General features: G+C 40.2%; 1 protein-coding gene across 1 annotated transcript; it reads left to right on the top strand.

The window, feature by feature from the left end:
- Positions 1–1,252: 1,252 nt before the first annotated feature.
- On the top strand, positions 1,253–16,373 carry DLD (dihydrolipoamide dehydrogenase). Its single transcript, XM_075081363.1, has 14 exons — positions 1,253–1,386; positions 2,424–2,502; positions 3,292–3,371; positions 6,442–6,510; positions 8,934–9,003; positions 9,378–9,478; positions 9,827–9,970; positions 10,133–10,234; positions 10,806–10,996; positions 12,378–12,548; positions 12,940–13,129; positions 13,524–13,661; positions 15,197–15,286; positions 15,385–16,373. Exons 1-14 carry the CDS (start codon positions 1,348–1,350, stop codon positions 15,448–15,450), a joined length of 1,530 nt encoding a protein of 509 aa, XP_074937464.1. The 5' UTR covers positions 1,253–1,347; the 3' UTR covers positions 15,451–16,373.
- Positions 16,374–17,178: the final 805 nt, after the last annotated feature.

Below are 17,178 nucleotides of genomic sequence, written 5' to 3'. Positions count from 1 at the left end.
TCTCTCTGGTCTGCTCATTACTGAGGATGGGAGGAAATGATGGAGCCATGATGCTTTCACTGCAAGCATCAGGGCCTCTGGGATGTAGAAAGAGAGAAGAGGAATTCTGCCCACTGAATATGGCCTTTCATATTCAACCCAGGTGCTTTCATACAGTGTTATTAGGTGCTGATGCCTTCATTAGCTAAAGCACTTTCAACAGACCTGACTATATTTTATTAGTGGGTGAATTGCTCTTCTCTCAGGTGGTTCTTCTAAATAATTTAAGTCTGCTCTAATCAGAAATCCTAGCATTTATGAGTATTATGTCTCTTTTCTAAGGGATCTACAAGATTTGTGCTCAGTGATGTGCTTCTCAGTATGGGAGATAACAGAACACTGCCACCTGAAGGAAGTCTTGATTTTATGCAAGAAATTAGAAAGTGTGTCTAGAAAACTTGAGAACTCTTTTTCACATAAAATATTTTCACTTTTGGACAAGACGAGCAATCAGTATTATGAACTATGTTGCATATTACTTACATGAAGTCACAGTTAGATGTTTTTAACATAAACTGAAGAGAATATTGCAGGTGTTCTAAACCAGGCAGAATTTGGTATAGAGGGAAAACGGTCTTGGCCCATTGCTGTTCCCTCCAGGCAATGAAGGATTTAGGTTTTCAAGCACTGATGTGCTGAAGTGCAAATAAAAGAGGACCGCGGGGTGTGCACCCTTTTTTCTAGAGAACAAGTAGTCTGGAATAATATAAATAGCATTAAATTAAAATGTGTCTATTATAAAGGTGTCTTAATATCCTAGTTCATTTTGTTCCTGCTTAAAGCAATTATTCAAGGCACTTGAAATTCTTTCCAAAATGAAATACCTTAGATTTTATATTTTTGAATATTTAAAAGTGGAATTTATATACATTTTGCTGTCATTTAGATGGAAGAGGTTTTGTTCTGAAAAACAAAATATTTTTACTTTCCTCTTCTGTTCCCAAACTTTATTTTGACTCATTAGACGTGGGTTTGCGAGCTTCTTCGCGAGCTCCTTTGCTTGACCTGAACACTCACCGTAGCTGACCGTAGCAGCTCAGGTTGCTACGGGCTGTGCAGACTCTCCCCAGCAGAGCCCTGCTCCTTTAAGAGGCTCATCTGCATGTCCCCGCCCCGGCCCCTCAGACCCCGCCCCCGAGCACCGCCCTCGGCGCTGTACCGGCCGGCCGCCGCCGCCAGGGGGCCTCAGCGCGCGGCGGCGCCCGCTCCCGCCGCCAGTCCCGGCCCGGCCCCGCCCTTCGCGCCTGCGCGCGTCCGCCGAGTCCTTGGAGCGGCGGCGGCGGCGGGGCGCAGGCAGGGGCGGCGGACATGCAGCGCTGGGGGCGCCTTTCCGGCGCGCTCGCTCGGGTACGGCGCCAGCAGGGACGGCACTGCCGCGGGGAGCCGAGCCGAGCCTGCGAACTTGGAAGCTGGGGCCTGGGGCCTGGGGCCTGGGCTTTCCTCACGCCCCCCCACCCGTCGCCGGGAGCGGGCGGGAGGGCGGGCGGGCGGAGCCGGAGCAGGCGCCCTGCGGCGGGCGCGGCGGCTGGCGGCCGCGGGTCTTGGCCGCTCTCCACTCCCATTTCTGCTTTCGCCTGCCTGGCAGGGCAGGGCAGGGGAGTCGCGCAGCGCCCGGCGCGGTTGCGGCTGGGTTGAGGCGGCGTTGAGTCCTCCCTGGCGGCCGGCCCCGGGACGGGTGGGCTCGGGGTCTTGTCACTGCTGCCGCGTCGGTCTGTCCGTCCTGCGAGAGCGGGGGAGGGGTGCCCCGGCCCGGAGGGAGCGGCCGGGCGGAGTCGGGGGCGAGGACGGACACTTTCGTGGCTGCGGGAGCCGCCGGCTGTCAGGGGGAGGGCCGCTTCCCGCCTCTTGGGCAGTGTTGGGCCCTCAGAAGTGCTTTCAGGAGCACCCTGTATGGCAGCTACAGCGTGATCAGCCCGCGGGGCGCTTGTAGCGGCTGTGCTGTGCTGCCCCATTGCAATTTAAAAAGTCTTGTCCTCTAGAACCACCTCTGGGATGGGGCCTGTTCGCAGGAAGTGGCCGAGGGAGATGGTTATGGAACAACCAGGCCCTTCATAAACTCCTGCGGGTGTCTGACTGGTGTCATTAAGTGGTTTGAGAGCCCCGTGTGAAGGGTTGAGAGTTTGCCTAGTTAGCGGCAGCCGTAGGCGAGGCCGACGTGAGAGCGGGTGTAAGGATGGGCTGAGGCTGCGGAGCAGGTAAACGGCACAGCGGCTTCTGCCTCCTGCTCCGGCCGGTGCCCTCCATGCCGGCTTCAGTCATGTTCCTGTTCTGGGTGACTAGTGACTGCAACTGCGTGTTTGCCTGCGTGTGGTTGAATGCTTATTTTTCTTCAAGGCCAGGCTTCAACTTTTAAAATGAAGGTTGTTTTTTTTTCCCCTTTCTAGAGAAGTAATTTTGATCGAATTCATCATGGTCTCCAGGGAATTTGTGTGGTGTCACAAAGGAGGACCTATGCTGATCAAGGTAGTTGATTGTGGAGAATTTCTTTGCACAAAAAACTCAACCAAAACCCCCAAAAAACCTCAGAAACCAAAGCAGTGTTTCAAACTCAGGAATCAGTCTTCTGAGTGATGGGGGAATCCATGCCAGCATGGAGATCTAGATGAAAAATAGTGGCTTATTTGCCCTACTTGATATCAAGCTAAAGCTGTAAATACAGTTGAGCTTTTTGTATAACAACAGTGACAGTAATTAATATTCCAAAGGAGTCTGTGGTTAGAAGATATGAATTAGGTACAGAGTTCATTGCTTCTGCTGTGTTCGTAATCAATAGAGGTTGCATAGATACCTCTTTGAGCCATATTTTCTCTTTTATAAACTACTGCTTTTATGGCATTCAGTAAGCATTTATCTTTTGCACTAAACATCGATAGAAGCTATGTAGGAAAAATGTTACAGTAAACTATCCAGGCATTTTAAAGACTTCGTAGCAGGATGGATAGGTTAGACAATTCAGTTGCCTCACTTCATTTTACATTGTTCTCCCTGTAAAGTTTCAAACTGGTTGGTTTTTTTATTGCAGAGTGCTTACGTCCATGCAACCTTTCCTTTCGTCCAGAAAGTTACTCAGATGTGAGGTGTAATTTACTTAATAAACTAGGTTTAGATAAGTTGTATCATCTTTAATAGCTGTTTTTCTTTTTTAAAAAATATATTTTCAAACATTAATTATTTCAGAAACAATAAACTGGTGTTCCTGCACTAAAATGTTCATTGCTGAAACAAAAATAATTCAAATATTCTCTGTTTCAGTTGATGCTGATGTCACAGTTATTGGCTCTGGCCCTGGAGGGTATGTTGCTGCTATCAAAGCAGCTCAGCTTGGATTTAAGGTAAGATGAGACCTCACTCAGATAACAGAATGTTCATGCAGATGAACTTGGGATATTTTTGTGTGCTACTGAAAAACTGAAATTATTCCGTCACATCTTGGGCCACCGGATGCTGTTGACATGTTGATAATCTTTCTTTACCGTGTTTACCCAGATTTATACAGAAGTTGAAATGGAGATGTGAAGTTATTACTCTCTGTAGCTCTGCTAGGCTCCTGACAAAGCTGCCTAGGACAGCTTGCTTTTGATTGGAAGTGATAATTGAGGTGGGCTTATACTCATGTGGAAGAGAAGGTGGGAAAAGAATGCTAGGAAAGAATATTTCTTCCAACAAAGAAAAAGGGGGGAAAAAAGTTGTGACATTGACAAAACTGCCACTGAAAAACTGTCCAGAAGAACAGGCTGAGGGATCTCAAAAGAGGAAAAAACAATATTCAACTGACATGTTTTTTGAATGTGAATAGAGGAATTCTATTGCCACGTGAGAATTTTAGAGGTGAAAACATGCCTGTAGAAATACTGTAGTATCTAACTTATATTTATTTATGTTCATCTCTGTTCTGTCTGTTGTCTTCTAATGCCTTTTTGAAGAGGCAACTTTTATCTGATGTGTACTAATGATGTGTCATTTAATTGAGTATTGGGAGAGTTATGTACATTTCCTATTTTCTGAACTTCTGAAAATAGAGTGTGACTTCAGCAGCATATTTTTTTATTTTCACTCCTTAATATGAGACCAACTTACTCTCTTAGCACTGCATTATTCTCTTAATTATTTTGAAATCTGAGAAGGCAGTGCTAGCAGTCTTGAGCATGTTCCTGCTGGCTGGTATGTCCCAGTGCTTCTGAATTGTGTCATCTGGACTTCATGACAAAAACAAGTTGATTAGACCACCTGGTAAGGACAGGAACTCCTGATGATGAATGGAGTTCCAGTGAAACTCTGGAACAGAGGCCCAGATAGCCTGTAGTCTTCAGCTGTGGATAATTTCAGAACTTGGCTGTACAAGGCCCTGAGCCACTTGATACATCTTTGATGGTGACTGTGTTTGGAGCAGGAGGTTTGGCTAGATGGCCCCCAGAGGAGGTCTCTTCAACCTGAGCTCTCCTGTAATTCTGAGTGTTGTTCCTCATTGTTCATTACTCCCACAACTGAGTTTCAGTGATGTCTCTGTGGGTATCTTTCAGCCTTCCAATGTGTAACTACCAAAATAGAAATGTTTGAGATTCCATTAAGTTTTACATCTGCCTGTGACCTAGTGGAGATAATTGAGTTGCCTTTATCCATATTTGTGATTTTTTTTTTCTTAATAAATATTCTTGCTTTGAGATGTACGTTGTTACTGAGCAATTAGTACCTGAGAAGAAAGGTGCTCAGTGCTGCAGGTTTTAATTGAGATTAAGGCCTTCTGCCATGGAAGTTCATATTTATTTTTTTCTAAAGCAGTTTTTTGTGGCTATATGCCTGCTTTTTTTGGAGCAGTACTATCCTCGGGTCCTTCGTATCTGTGATTTACAATAGGGTATCACATATAAGGAGGTTAAAAAGTGCCCTGGATACTGTTTTTCATCGTGGCAAAAAATAATTTTGTTTTACTGCTTTACAGCTAATCGGAGTGGACAAAATATTTGGACATGCTTGCACATGTCACCTGTAGCACTGAATAAACATGAAGAATGTGTATGTTGTACTTTAGGAACATAAGGCTATGTTTTTGTGAGATGGGCAAAAACATAGATTCTATAGTGATACCATTCATGGAAGAACCTGTGTGTGGTCTACTGAACTCTAACCTTCTATTTTAGTGCTGCGTGTGCTGGCACAAGTGTTAAGTCCCTTTATCACCACCACAGCATCCCATGTCATTGCCAACAGTGTTCTTTGGGCATTGGCTTTTCAAAAGCTTTGCTTGGCCTTGTCGGTGAAGGTGATATAAAGTGGATGAGGCAGAACCTCCTTATCAGGTAAAGGCAGGAGCAGCCTGGTGCTGTTTGGTCCATAGTGCAGCTTTTAAAGCCCTTGGATCATTTTTCATTCATTCGTGTGCTTAAAACAGGAGGAAGGGTAGATAAGGGATCAGCATGACTCAGTATGTTTCTGTGACTTGATATGGTGAACCCTGCTCTTCATGTTACCATCACTTCTGCTTTAGTCACTTCTGTCAGCAGATGGAGCTCTTCAAGTATAAACCAAGGAACGTTGGAGCTCTAGAGTGTAAACCATTTTGAACATGTGTGCACCTTGCAAAGGAGATGCCAATTCTTTTTGCTTCTATAAAAAAGGTTCATGATACTCTCTTCCCCCCCAAGTGATCTGTTTTTTCTTGAAGTTTTGTCAGTTGGTTTTTTTTTCCTTTGTGCACTTTGATGTTGGCAAGTCAATGAGAAGGTGAAATATGTTCCATCCCTGTTGGTGTTGACCTTATTTTTGCTTGCCTTTGCTTCAGTTGATTTTTATTCTTTCTTTATAGATATTGGCACAACTTTATAGCAATGGGTCTTGCAGGATGGTGTGTTTAGAGAGGGAAATGTTGTTTGTGGTTTGGGGGTCTTGTTTTGTTTTATGTAAAGAAAACATTACTTCATGCAATTTTAACATGTATTGGCTCATCTGCCTGTTTGTTTGCGTGATTTACAAGTAATTGCAAAAGATTCCTAAAAACATTTTTTACTTTTCTCAGGTTTGTGGGTTTTTTTAACTATAAGGGGAACATCTTTCACAGAACTGAGTATTTTATTTAATTGAGGTACCTTTGTGGATTTTTGAAGCAGAACAGCAGCACTTAACTTGTACGAAAGTGTAAGTGGTGCAGTGGGGAATGTGGCTCTCTTCTGGTAAATAATTTTGTCGCAAACAGTCGTTTTGTGGTTTTTAAGTTAGGAAAAAAATGAAGGAGGGGAAATCTGAGCCACCAAATAAATCTAGGAATAAAATTAGTGAGACGTTTGTGGAAAAAGCATTGTTGGGTAAATGCCTGGTCTTTGTCATCAATTCTAATTTGTCAGATACCCTGTGAAGAAATTGTCAGTGTATTGCTGAAAAGTTCTTTCCCCCCCCCTTCTTCCTCAGACTGTCTGTGTGGAAAAAAATGAAACCTTAGGTGGAACCTGTTTGAATGTTGGATGTATTCCATCCAAGGTAAGCATACATAGTTTGTCATAATTTCATTAAAAACAGATAGTGTATATATCACTTGAGAAACTCATGCTTAATCTTTTTCCAAGATTGATGTGTTTTAATTAAAAATTGAAATTGCAAGCCAAATAAACTGAGGATCCAAATAAATAACACAAAGGGTTAAAATTTTATTTGTTCAACAGAAATGTTTTGTTTGCAAACTGTTTTGTGGGCTTTCCCAAAAGAAAGAGAGGAAGAGAGTGAAAACCAGAGTTGTGTACAGATGTATCTGTCACTCTGAGCTGTTGAGCCTGTGTTGTAACCAGTAACTGACTACAGTGTTAACTGTTTCAGATGGTTGTACCTCTTGTAGTCTACCATATGAAGTTCTTGATGGCCTCCTATCAGTTTGTTCAAAATAAACCTGTAGTTTTGTCCAAGATTATATTCCTATGTTAAAGAAATGCTGAACTGTGTCACTAGGGGTAGAGAAAATAAATCTAAATTAGGAGAGGGGCACCCCTGAAAAATCACGAACTCTGGTTTTGGTTGGATGCATGATGTCTGAAGGTAGCTGTCTCTCTCCGTTGGCTGTAGAAAAAGCTTAGTTGATTAGCTCTTGAAATATTAGTCTAAGCTAAAATAGTATTCTCATCAGCCCCAAAAGATGGCCTGGGGAATGGGGCTGGTAGTGCTTGTGTGGAGTAGTGCAGGTGGGGAGTGAAAAGGGAGAGTACAAGGCATGCACTCTGAAAGACAGAAGTAAGAAGAAATTCAGAAGAACCTAGTACTTGACATTGTCAGTCCAGTTTTAAGTAATTTCAGAACTAGGGCCTTGTAAGAACAGTGTTATTGCTAGATAGCCTTATTAGTCTGATCTTGTCTGTCTAGTTGGTGATTAGACAGCAGGTGAAGGAAGACACGGGTAATGCCAGGTTTGTAATGGCTGTAGTAACAGACAATTGTCTTACCAAGATCCCTCCTAACTATATTGCTATTACTAATCTGTTTGCTCAGAGAGGTTTCATTAGTGTGGTAGGATAAAATACAGTGTAAGTACAAAGTTTTTTAAATGATATATTAATTTTCCTAAATATTTTACTAACAGTTCTAATGAAGTTCAGAATATCTTAATATACTGAGGAAAAACTCAAAAATGAGGTGTAGATCAACACAGTGTTACTTTGAAAGTTCGGAACTCTGCTAGGATCTATTTAACTGACTTGAGGTGGTTTTATCCTTTGAAGTTCTTAAGAAAATACTTCTGAATCCATGGCTAAAACCAGGTGCTATCCAGAATATTTTTTAAGTGGCAATAAATTTCTTAAGAAGTGGATAAGTAGGCTGTGCACACTGAGGCAATAAAAAACATTTGAGAAAATCCCTTTCCAGAAAGCCACCCCAAATAATACATTGGGCATGATTTTTTTTCTTTTTTAATTGCTGAAGTCTTAAGCGGTGGCTGTATCTTCAATAATGTTGGATGTTACAGATTCAGGGTTGTGACTGTTACGTGAAATGGGCAAATGAATTTCAGAGTGAGAGTTGATAAGACTTTATTAATAAAAATGGCATTATCTTATTCTGACAGTTTTAGTTTCTCTCAAGCATGTGTATATAAGGCAGGTGTCTCAAAATATGCTGTGAATGTTTTACTGTGGTTGCTTTCAATCTGTGCAGACTTGTGCTGTTGTCCTTGAAAAGATACTGGTAACTTCATGTTTGGGATGGTTATTGTGAAAGGCATCATTTTTCTTCCCAACTATATTGCTCTTTCTAATAGAAATACAGTTCTAGATGTTCTGCATTTCAAGCTGCTGACTTATAACCATCGTTATAAAATACCTTCGAATTTTGATTTTGAATTCTGAATGTCCAGTGACCTGAGCTAGCTCTGAGTCAGCAAGCTTCAGCTCAACTAGCTATGCAGTTGTGGTAACTTTGGCACAGCTCCTCAACTACAAAATCTAACTCTCATACGTCTACATGGGCTAAAATTTTAAGAGGGATTTCAGTATAGATTTTCCTCATCCAATCTTTCTGTATCCTTTTTTGTTGACAAGTAATCTCTTGTCTGAGATAATAAGGAAATTCTCCTGTGACTCAGTCAGAACCTTTCTTTCCTCTACTTAGTCTGTTCCTTATTTGGTTTTTAATCTTCATGGAGTCATTCCCAGTTTCTCTGGTGAAATGAGCAAAAAGGGTGGGTGTGAATTTAACTATTACCTATTTTTATGTGAAGTGTATAACTTTATAAAGCACTTCAGTAAGAGCTACTGTGTACAATTTCTGTGTTTGAAATATACCTTTTTAAATATATATGGATCAGACTTTTTCTTAATAGTGAGAATGTTTTGCAAATACATTCCGATTATATTATCAGGAAAAAATAATAATTAAATCAGTTGCGAATGTGTGTCCCAATTCACATCTCTGTATTTTAGGCCTTGCTGAACAACTCACATCTGTATCACTTGGCCCATGGAAAAGATTTCGCTAATAGAGGAATTGAAAGTGAGTGTGAAGAGCAACTTGTCAGTGCCTGTTAACATAAATGGTTTCCATCAACAAGCAGTCTTAATCATTCAGATTTTGACTACTATAGTTTTCTGGTCAGAAGACTTTTTAGACTTACAAATAATGTCCTTTATCTGTCAGTTGGAGGGTTGGGGACACCTGTCTGCTCCCTGAACCCTGAATCCTGGATAGGTAAGTTGTATTTGAAAAGTGTAATACTGCTTTTCAATATAGCAGTTGTTGAATGTGACCTTTAGAGTTTAGTAGGGTCATTCAACACACCCTACTGTGTCAGAGCTGTTAATTGTGTTTAGGTTAGCTCCTTCAAATAAAAACACTGCAGTGCTTGATATAAGGTTTTTTAACCTTAGTTACAGGAATCCGTTTGAATCTAGAGAAGATGATGGAACAGAAGAGTGGGGCAGTGAAGGCCTTAACAGGTGGAATTGCTCATTTATTTAAACAAAACAAGGTTAGTTTGGATTATATACTGAGGCATATCCATGATTTTTTTTTTCTGATCTGAATTTCTTGCTTTTTACATCTTCATATTCTTGCCACATACATTAATACAAATGACTGACTCAGCAAGGGCAGAATTCAAATGCTTCTCTTCTAGGAAGTTTTTAAATGAACAGTTCCTTCCTTCTTCATCTACTTAAAAGAATAGTATACAATTACTTTGTAATTGGTACCAGATGGTGATGCAGCGATACACGTTAGCAGCTTCTCTAAAGCATTAGTGAGACTCAGATTAAATATAGCATAATTTACGTAAGCAATTTGAATCTGAATTTTTACTGTATTCTGGTTACTAAAGGTTGTACATGTATCCGGGTTTGGAAAAATAACTGGCAAAAACCAAGTCACTGCAACCAAAGAAGATGGCAGCACACAAGTTATCAATACAAAGAACATACTTATAGCCACAGGCTCAGAAGTTGCTCCCTTCCCTGGAATTACCGTGCGTATTTGAAATCTTAATGGTACGGTTTCTCAGTGTGTCATATCCACATAATTTAATGCATAATCATTTTTGTATCTGGTTGCACTTCAGCTTGTGTGCTTTATATGTAATGCATGAAAGAGATTGTAAATCTCCCTTTGTGGATTTCTTTGTCATTAGATTGATGAAGATAATATTGTGTCATCCACTGGTGCGCTGTCACTGAAAAAAGTTCCTGAAAAGATGGTTGTCATTGGTGCAGGAGTCATTGGTGTGGAACTGGTGAGAGGATATTTAAACCGCTTGGTCTTTAATTCATAAAGGACCGGGGTGTTATTTTTTTTTGTTATATTTTATTGTGTTGCTGTGATTTAACAGATGTTTGGTTGAGTGAGTTGTGATGAAACTCATCAGACTTCATAGCCCACTACCTTCCTTTTCTACCAGAAAAGCTGGGATAAGTGTAGGATCAGTGCTCCTGCAGCTGGTTAGCTAAGCAGAGGGATGAGAGGGGGACGTACAGGGCCTCACATATAGGGTTGGGCTTTTGGCAGGGCGTGGTCTGGGGGGTGACTTTTGCTGAGGTTTGTACCTGCTCTATGTATAGCTGAGAGACCTTCCTTTTTTAAGGGAAGTTCATTTTAAGCAAGGATAAATTCTTGTGTGCAACAGTTAATACCAAGAAAATTTTATGTGATACAACTGTACACATTCTAACAACCAAAGGAGCAGAGACTTTGTAGTTCATCTTGGTCTGAGTCCTTTTGCCTCATACTTACGTGGTTCAGAAAATATTGAAGAAACCTGAAGTTTGCTTTTCAAAAACTCTTTACTGATGTTGTTGTGACTGCAGGGTTCAGTTTGGCAGCGCCTTGGTGCAGATGTGACAGCTGTTGAGTTCATGGGCCATGTTGGTGGAATGGGAATTGACATGGAGATCTCTAAAAACTTTCAACGTATTCTTCAGAAACAGGGACTTAAGTTTAAACTGAACACCAAAGTTACTGGTGCTACCAAGAAACCAGATGGAAAAATTGATGTAGCGTAAGTGTTTAACATAAAACTAAAGGAATGCCATATATATTATTCCTCCAAATCCATCAAACCTATTTAAAAATACAGTCTGATACTATTTTTCAAACAGGAAAATGGATTTAGGATGAAACTTAATTCTTCAGTGAAAAGTAATTTTTGTCCTGTATTGTAACTTACTGAGCTCGTAGTTTTGGGTTTATTGAGTCCTAGATTGCTTATACAGGAGAGGTTCCACTGACTTGGGTTGAAGACATGCTAGTCTAAAACCAGTGTTGTTATAGTGAGATCAGTGATAAAAACAGAACTCTAAATTATTCTTTTTGTGGAAGATCTTTGCTTCTGGTATAATCAACATGAATATCATGATTGTTCATACAGTCATTTTCAAGCCGTTAATTCTTGGCTGCTTACTGGAAGGGTTATTTTGTCCATACTTCTCTTATCTCTGCCATGCTTATTTTGAGACTTTATTGCTTTTGAGCAGAAATAAGTAAAATTACGCCAGAGTGTCTTCTAATGGCCACACTCAAGCCCTTTGAAGACTTATAGATGAACAGCTAATAGAGAGACATATAAAGCAAATCTGCTTTGTAAAAGTCCATAAATCTACACTACTTTTGTTCTTTTTCTTCTTAATGTATTGTCTATGCAGAAACTGTAGTTTGAGTTTTATGAAAATTCTTAATGTACTTAAAAGCTTAAATGTTTTTTCACTGGAATCTTAATATGGTGACTTTGTTTTTGCTGTATCACCATACCTCAGGATAGTCCATCCTCCACCATTGTAAAGGTCCTAGATTTGGGCCGCTTTGCATACCATGCTGATGCTGGTTGGATCTCTCAGGTAGTCTGCCTCTACATTCAGAGTTTCATTTTGGTTCAGGAGTATGCTTTTGAAACACATTTCCTACTTCCTCACTTACCATGCTTTGGTACTTGAGGGATGCATCTGATGCAGGGCAGCTGCTAACAGGTGTTTGGTTATTGGGCCAGAAGAAAACTTGCTCAGAATACATGGCACTACCCCACCCCCAAATATATATAGTTTGAATGCCAAGTTCTCAGCACCAATTATTTTGCTGTACAGATTTGATTCTATCAGGTCATGCTACTTGCTAGTAGATATATACCCTCATATATATTTCTGTATATGAATAAATTCTGTATATATTTCTGTATCTCAGTTGTTAACAAATGTAGTAAGAGTTACTGTCCCTTCCTCCCTCTTCTCAACTCCTGCAAGGAAGAAGCACGGGGCAGGCTGAATGCAGGGGTTTTGCATGGCAGATCCAGCCAGTAGGTCAGCATCTGGATCATATTAGTTACTAGTCAGAGAAATACAATGCTGAAAGTTTACAGCTTAGCATTTCTGCTACTTATTTTCCTCTAGTGTTGAAGCTGCTGCTGGCGGCAAGGCAGAAGTAATAACTTGTGACGTGCTGCTAGTTTGCATCGGTAGACGTCCTTTTACAAAAAACCTAGGTCTTGAGGATGTTGGAATTGAACTTGATAAGAGGGGGAGAATCCCAGTCAATAACAGATTCCAAACCAAAATTCCAAAGTAAGTAAGACTAAATATTTTTCACTACTTGTTTTTAAGCAGAACTCTTGTTTTAACTTACTAAAGCACTTTAAAAATTGCAGAATATAGCTTTCTTTTCTGAAAGGAAGACTCAAGAGAGTTCTGCTTTGTTTCAGGAACTAAAGATTTTTAGTCAACCTTTGAAGTTCTGTAAATTAAAAGTCACTGTGTATTTCATGTCACTAGTAATTATTGAAGTGTGGTCATTCTGGGGAAACTGCTCTTTTATATTTTGTATTTCTTTTGAAATTTAGTATTTTAATGTTTAGTGTTTTCAGTAGCGTGTTTCAAACTGACTATTTTATAAGGTAGCCTAGGTATGCTAGGATGTTTTTAAACAGTGTCTTATTCTGTTTCATTGGTCTGATAGCATCTATGCTATTGGTGATGTAGTTGCTGGACCTATGCTGGCCCACAAAGCTGAGGATGAAGGCATTCTTTGTGTAGAAGGGATGGCTGGGGGAGCAGTTCACATTGACTATAACTGCGTACCCTCTGTGATATACACTCACCCTGAAGTGGCCTGGGTTGGCAAATCAGAAGAACAGCTGAAAGAAGAGGTACTGTTTGTTTTCTGCTTTGAAAATCTGAAAAGCAGTTTTGTCTTCTTGGGCATGGTTTCATTGTCTAGTAGTTTAACTACTTTTTCCAAAAGAATTTCTGCATCTGAATTTGTTGCTTAGGGTGTATGATTGAATGATTCCCTCCTGCACGCCACTCTCCCAAGGATCACAGTTCTCTTTAATGACTTCTGTTCTGTGAAGTTAATATTGCTGACTTGCTAATTGATCTTTTTTTAATACCCCCTTATACTGGTTGCTCTTATACATTGCTCCGTGTGTCTTATGTGTCTCTTTTTTTTTAATTGCTTCTGTTCTTGTACTTACTAAATTGCCTGTACGGTTACATTGTTCTTGATGGTCATTAACTCAGTACCACATACCTGTTTTGTAGGGTATAGAATACAAAATTGGGAAATTTCCATTTGCTGCGAACAGCAGAGCGAAGACAAATGCTGACACAGATGGCATGGTGAAGATACTTAGTCAAAAATCAACAGACAGGATGTTGGGTGCTCACATTTTAGGCGCAGTAAGTACTGTAAATTTTGCTGCTGTCTTGGCCTTGTAAGGGTCTTTCATTTAGTGTTGCATGGTTGCAAAGTAGTCATCAAGTTAGGAGAAGTGGTGCTTGTAAAAAGAAGGAAGATTTGAGTCTACCATAGTAATTTTTATTTACTGTTCTCTTCTGCAGCCCTGCCTTCCTTCCCACTTCTCTGTTGCTTTGGTGTTAGACCCAGCGGGTTTTTTTTCTCTGACCTGTGTTGTGGGGTTTTTTTGTTTTCTTTTTTGTTTGGTTGGTTTTGTTTTGTGTGGGTTGTGGTGTTTTGTTTTTTTTAATGAATACTGCCAAATACTCAAGAGAACAGCAGAAATTATTGAGTCAAGTTCTGGAAGTTGAGGGAGCTGACAGACACTGGCTTTTTCACTGGTGTTTTCTTTTTTCCCCTCTCTGAACTTTGGACTTCAGCAAAGCTGGTAATCTTATGCTGTAGTCACCAAATCTAGGGTCAGTAACTTATGGAACTTTGATTAAATATATTTTGTAAAGATGAAAAACCAGAAAATTCTGTTTGGGAAAAGTATCTTTTTCAGCTGTCTCCCACGTTCCAAAGTTAGACCCTGATCCCTCTCTGTTTTGTTTCTTAGCTTTAAAGAATCTTTTCTTTATAAAGATGGATGCAGAAACGCTACCATGCATCTTTCTATACAGCTGTCATTAAGAGAAACACTAAAACTGCTCTCCACTTTCCCTGAAAGGAAATTTTATTCCTCCTATGAATGGCTATACTGTCATCACTGGTGGATAGGCTTTTTGTTTCTGAATCCAATTCTTGTAATTTCTGATAGGAATACATAATAAGTCGCTATGCTAGTTATTTTCTCTTAATGCCACTCATTTAAAAATCAGAATGCCTGGAAGGCGTGAACCTAAAGTTAGGTTTATTGGTGTGAGACAGACTAATTTTCTTCACTGGGAAAGAGCTGGGGGAAAACCTTATTTTTCCATAAATCAGGAAATCCTTATATCATAAACGAAAACCTTATGATTGTGTATCTGAATGCTAAAAACATAACAGGATATTTCACTGGTTTTGATTCCTCAAAGAAATGTTCTCCGAGTAAATACACAAAAATACAACAAATAAAAATAATGGTGCAGATGTACCAACGCACTTTTGTTTAACTATTTAGCTTTCTGGGAAGGCATTGAAGTTTTGGGGAGGTTTCAGTAGTGATAATGTACTCCATCTGTACCTTTGAGAATGTGGGTGTTACATGATCAGTATCTTGTAGTGGAAAAATGCTTAGATTTTGCACAACTCTCAGTAACAAGAAAACAAATACTCTCATTAAGAATTATGTTTAGATTTATGCTAAGCTTGAGCATAGTCACTGAATAGATTAAGTACTTACAACTTATATTAGAACACAGCTCAAGTGCTAGTTACAATACAACACTTCTTTTTTAGCAAAAGGTGCTTATTTACAAGCTGTTAGTGATTCAGGAGAACCTGGACAACTGCATAAAGGTTTGTGCTTATTACATATACCATTAAATTACAGGGTGCTGGTGAAATGGTTAATGAAGCTGCTCTTGCTATGGAATACGGAGCATCATGTGAAGATGTAGCCAGAGTTTGCCATGCCCATCCAGTAAGTTTTTTCTAAACGGACTGTTGAACACCAGGGTTACGCAGATGTGCCATCATTACTACTAATGACTTGTACCTTTTTGTGTTTGCTTTCTACAGACAGTGTCAGAAGCCTTCAGGGAAGCAAACCTAGCTGCATCTTTTGGCAAAGCTATCAACTTCTAAAATGAAACAGCAGATATTTGTACGCGTATAGTACATCTCTGAAAATGGACCGTGGGCCCTTATGGAAGGCTGAGTCTGAGGAATTTAGGACTGATTTAAGTGAATGTCTTCATTTTAAACATCAAATATTTAAAGAAGTAGAGTTTGGAACAAATGGAATTATCCAGCTTCTGTAAATTAAATACTTAAAATTACATGTTTATTAACATGATGAATGTTGCAGAAAAACAGCCTGATGGAACTCTTCTCTTTTTCAAAACCAAAAATTTTGCTGCTGCATGGGATTATCGGGTATGCTGGTCAAAACTCTCAACAAGTGTCTAGCATATTTGGTGTTTTCTTATTTGGAGTAGCGATAGACTAAACCAGTTGAATGCTGGCACTTAAAATGCCATTGTCACTTCCGCACAAAAATGTGTTTCCTTCTGAAAGGATTAACTGTAGTATTTGAACTACTTACAAGTACCAAAACTTGTTTTGACCTAGTAGCGTTAGGAAGTTGGGAGAAAAGGGGCTTCTGTAGATCAATTAAAACTGTATTAACTTCTTAAAGAGAAAATTACTGTGTGTGTGTGAGATTCTCCACACATCAGGTTTTCATATTGAAAACTTATCGGGGAAAAATCGAGTGCTAATGGAGAAGTGAAAGACTGAAGAAAAATTAATCTTACCACTACTTAATCTTTTTGTTTTTAAAGCTTCCAATGTGCAACTCTCTTAAACTTGAAATGCTGGAACTGGGTAGTGAAGCAGCGCTTGCTGTTGAGTGGTGTAACACGAGGGTTATTCTGCACCTTCCAGACGCAAGGGCTGCAGTGTCAGCTCTCCACACAGTTAAGACATACTTTCTTCTTCTGTTTCCTATTTTGTGCTCTCTTCCTGTCTCTTCTGTAGCAAGAGAGCTTAATAAATATTTAACATGGCTTGAGGGTTGTCTTGGGTTTTGTTTGCTGATTGGCCCTGTTATTCCTTTTAGTGTCTAGATTGTCAAATAGGTGAAGAAACTCACAAACAAATGGCATCTTTGGAATGTCCCTAATGAGTACAGGGAATGTGCCCAATTCCAGTAGCTCATTTTAAGTTTTGTTTTGCAGGGTGCCGTTTCATTTTTTTGCTAGGCTTTTCTGCCTTGAAGAAAACTTTAATATCTGCTGGTGTGGCATGTGTCCTTTTTCATTATGCCAATGGCATAATAGATGAGAAATGTGCTTTCAGAAAATGGTGCAAAAGCTGCTTGGTTTTGTGTATAGACAAGATGGTTGTATCCTCCCACCTTTCTTTAGAGCTTTTCATTAAGTATTGCTCCAGTATCCATACCGAGTGAGGAAATACTGTGTTCAGTTTTGGGCTGTCAGTACAAGAAGGACATCGAGTTGCTGGAGCATGTCCAGAGAAGCGCAGCAAAGCTGGTGATGGGTCTAGAGCACAAGTCTTGAGATGTTGAGGGAACTGGGGTGGTTTAGCCTGGAGAAGAGGAGGCTGAGGGGAGGCCTTATCGCTCTCTAAAACTACCTGAAAGGAGGTTGTAGTGAGGTGGGTGTTGGTCTCTTCTCCCTAGTAACAAGCAATAGGATGAGAGGAAATGGCCTTAGGTTGCACCAGGGGAGGTTTAGAATTGGGTGTGAGGAAAAATGTCTTCACTGAAAGGGTTGTCAAGCACTGGAACAGGCTGCCCAGGGAAGTGGTTGTGTCACCATCCCTGGAGGCGTTCAAAAAATATGTAGACGT

The sequence above is a fragment of the Phalacrocorax aristotelis genome, chromosome 1 (assembly GCF_949628215.1).
Source record: "Phalacrocorax aristotelis chromosome 1, bGulAri2.1, whole genome shotgun sequence".
Classification (NCBI taxonomy): domain Eukaryota; kingdom Metazoa; phylum Chordata; class Aves; order Suliformes; family Phalacrocoracidae; genus Phalacrocorax; species Phalacrocorax aristotelis.
The sequence above is the reverse complement of the archived record's forward strand: the minus strand, read 5'-3'. Positions and strand labels throughout refer to the sequence as shown.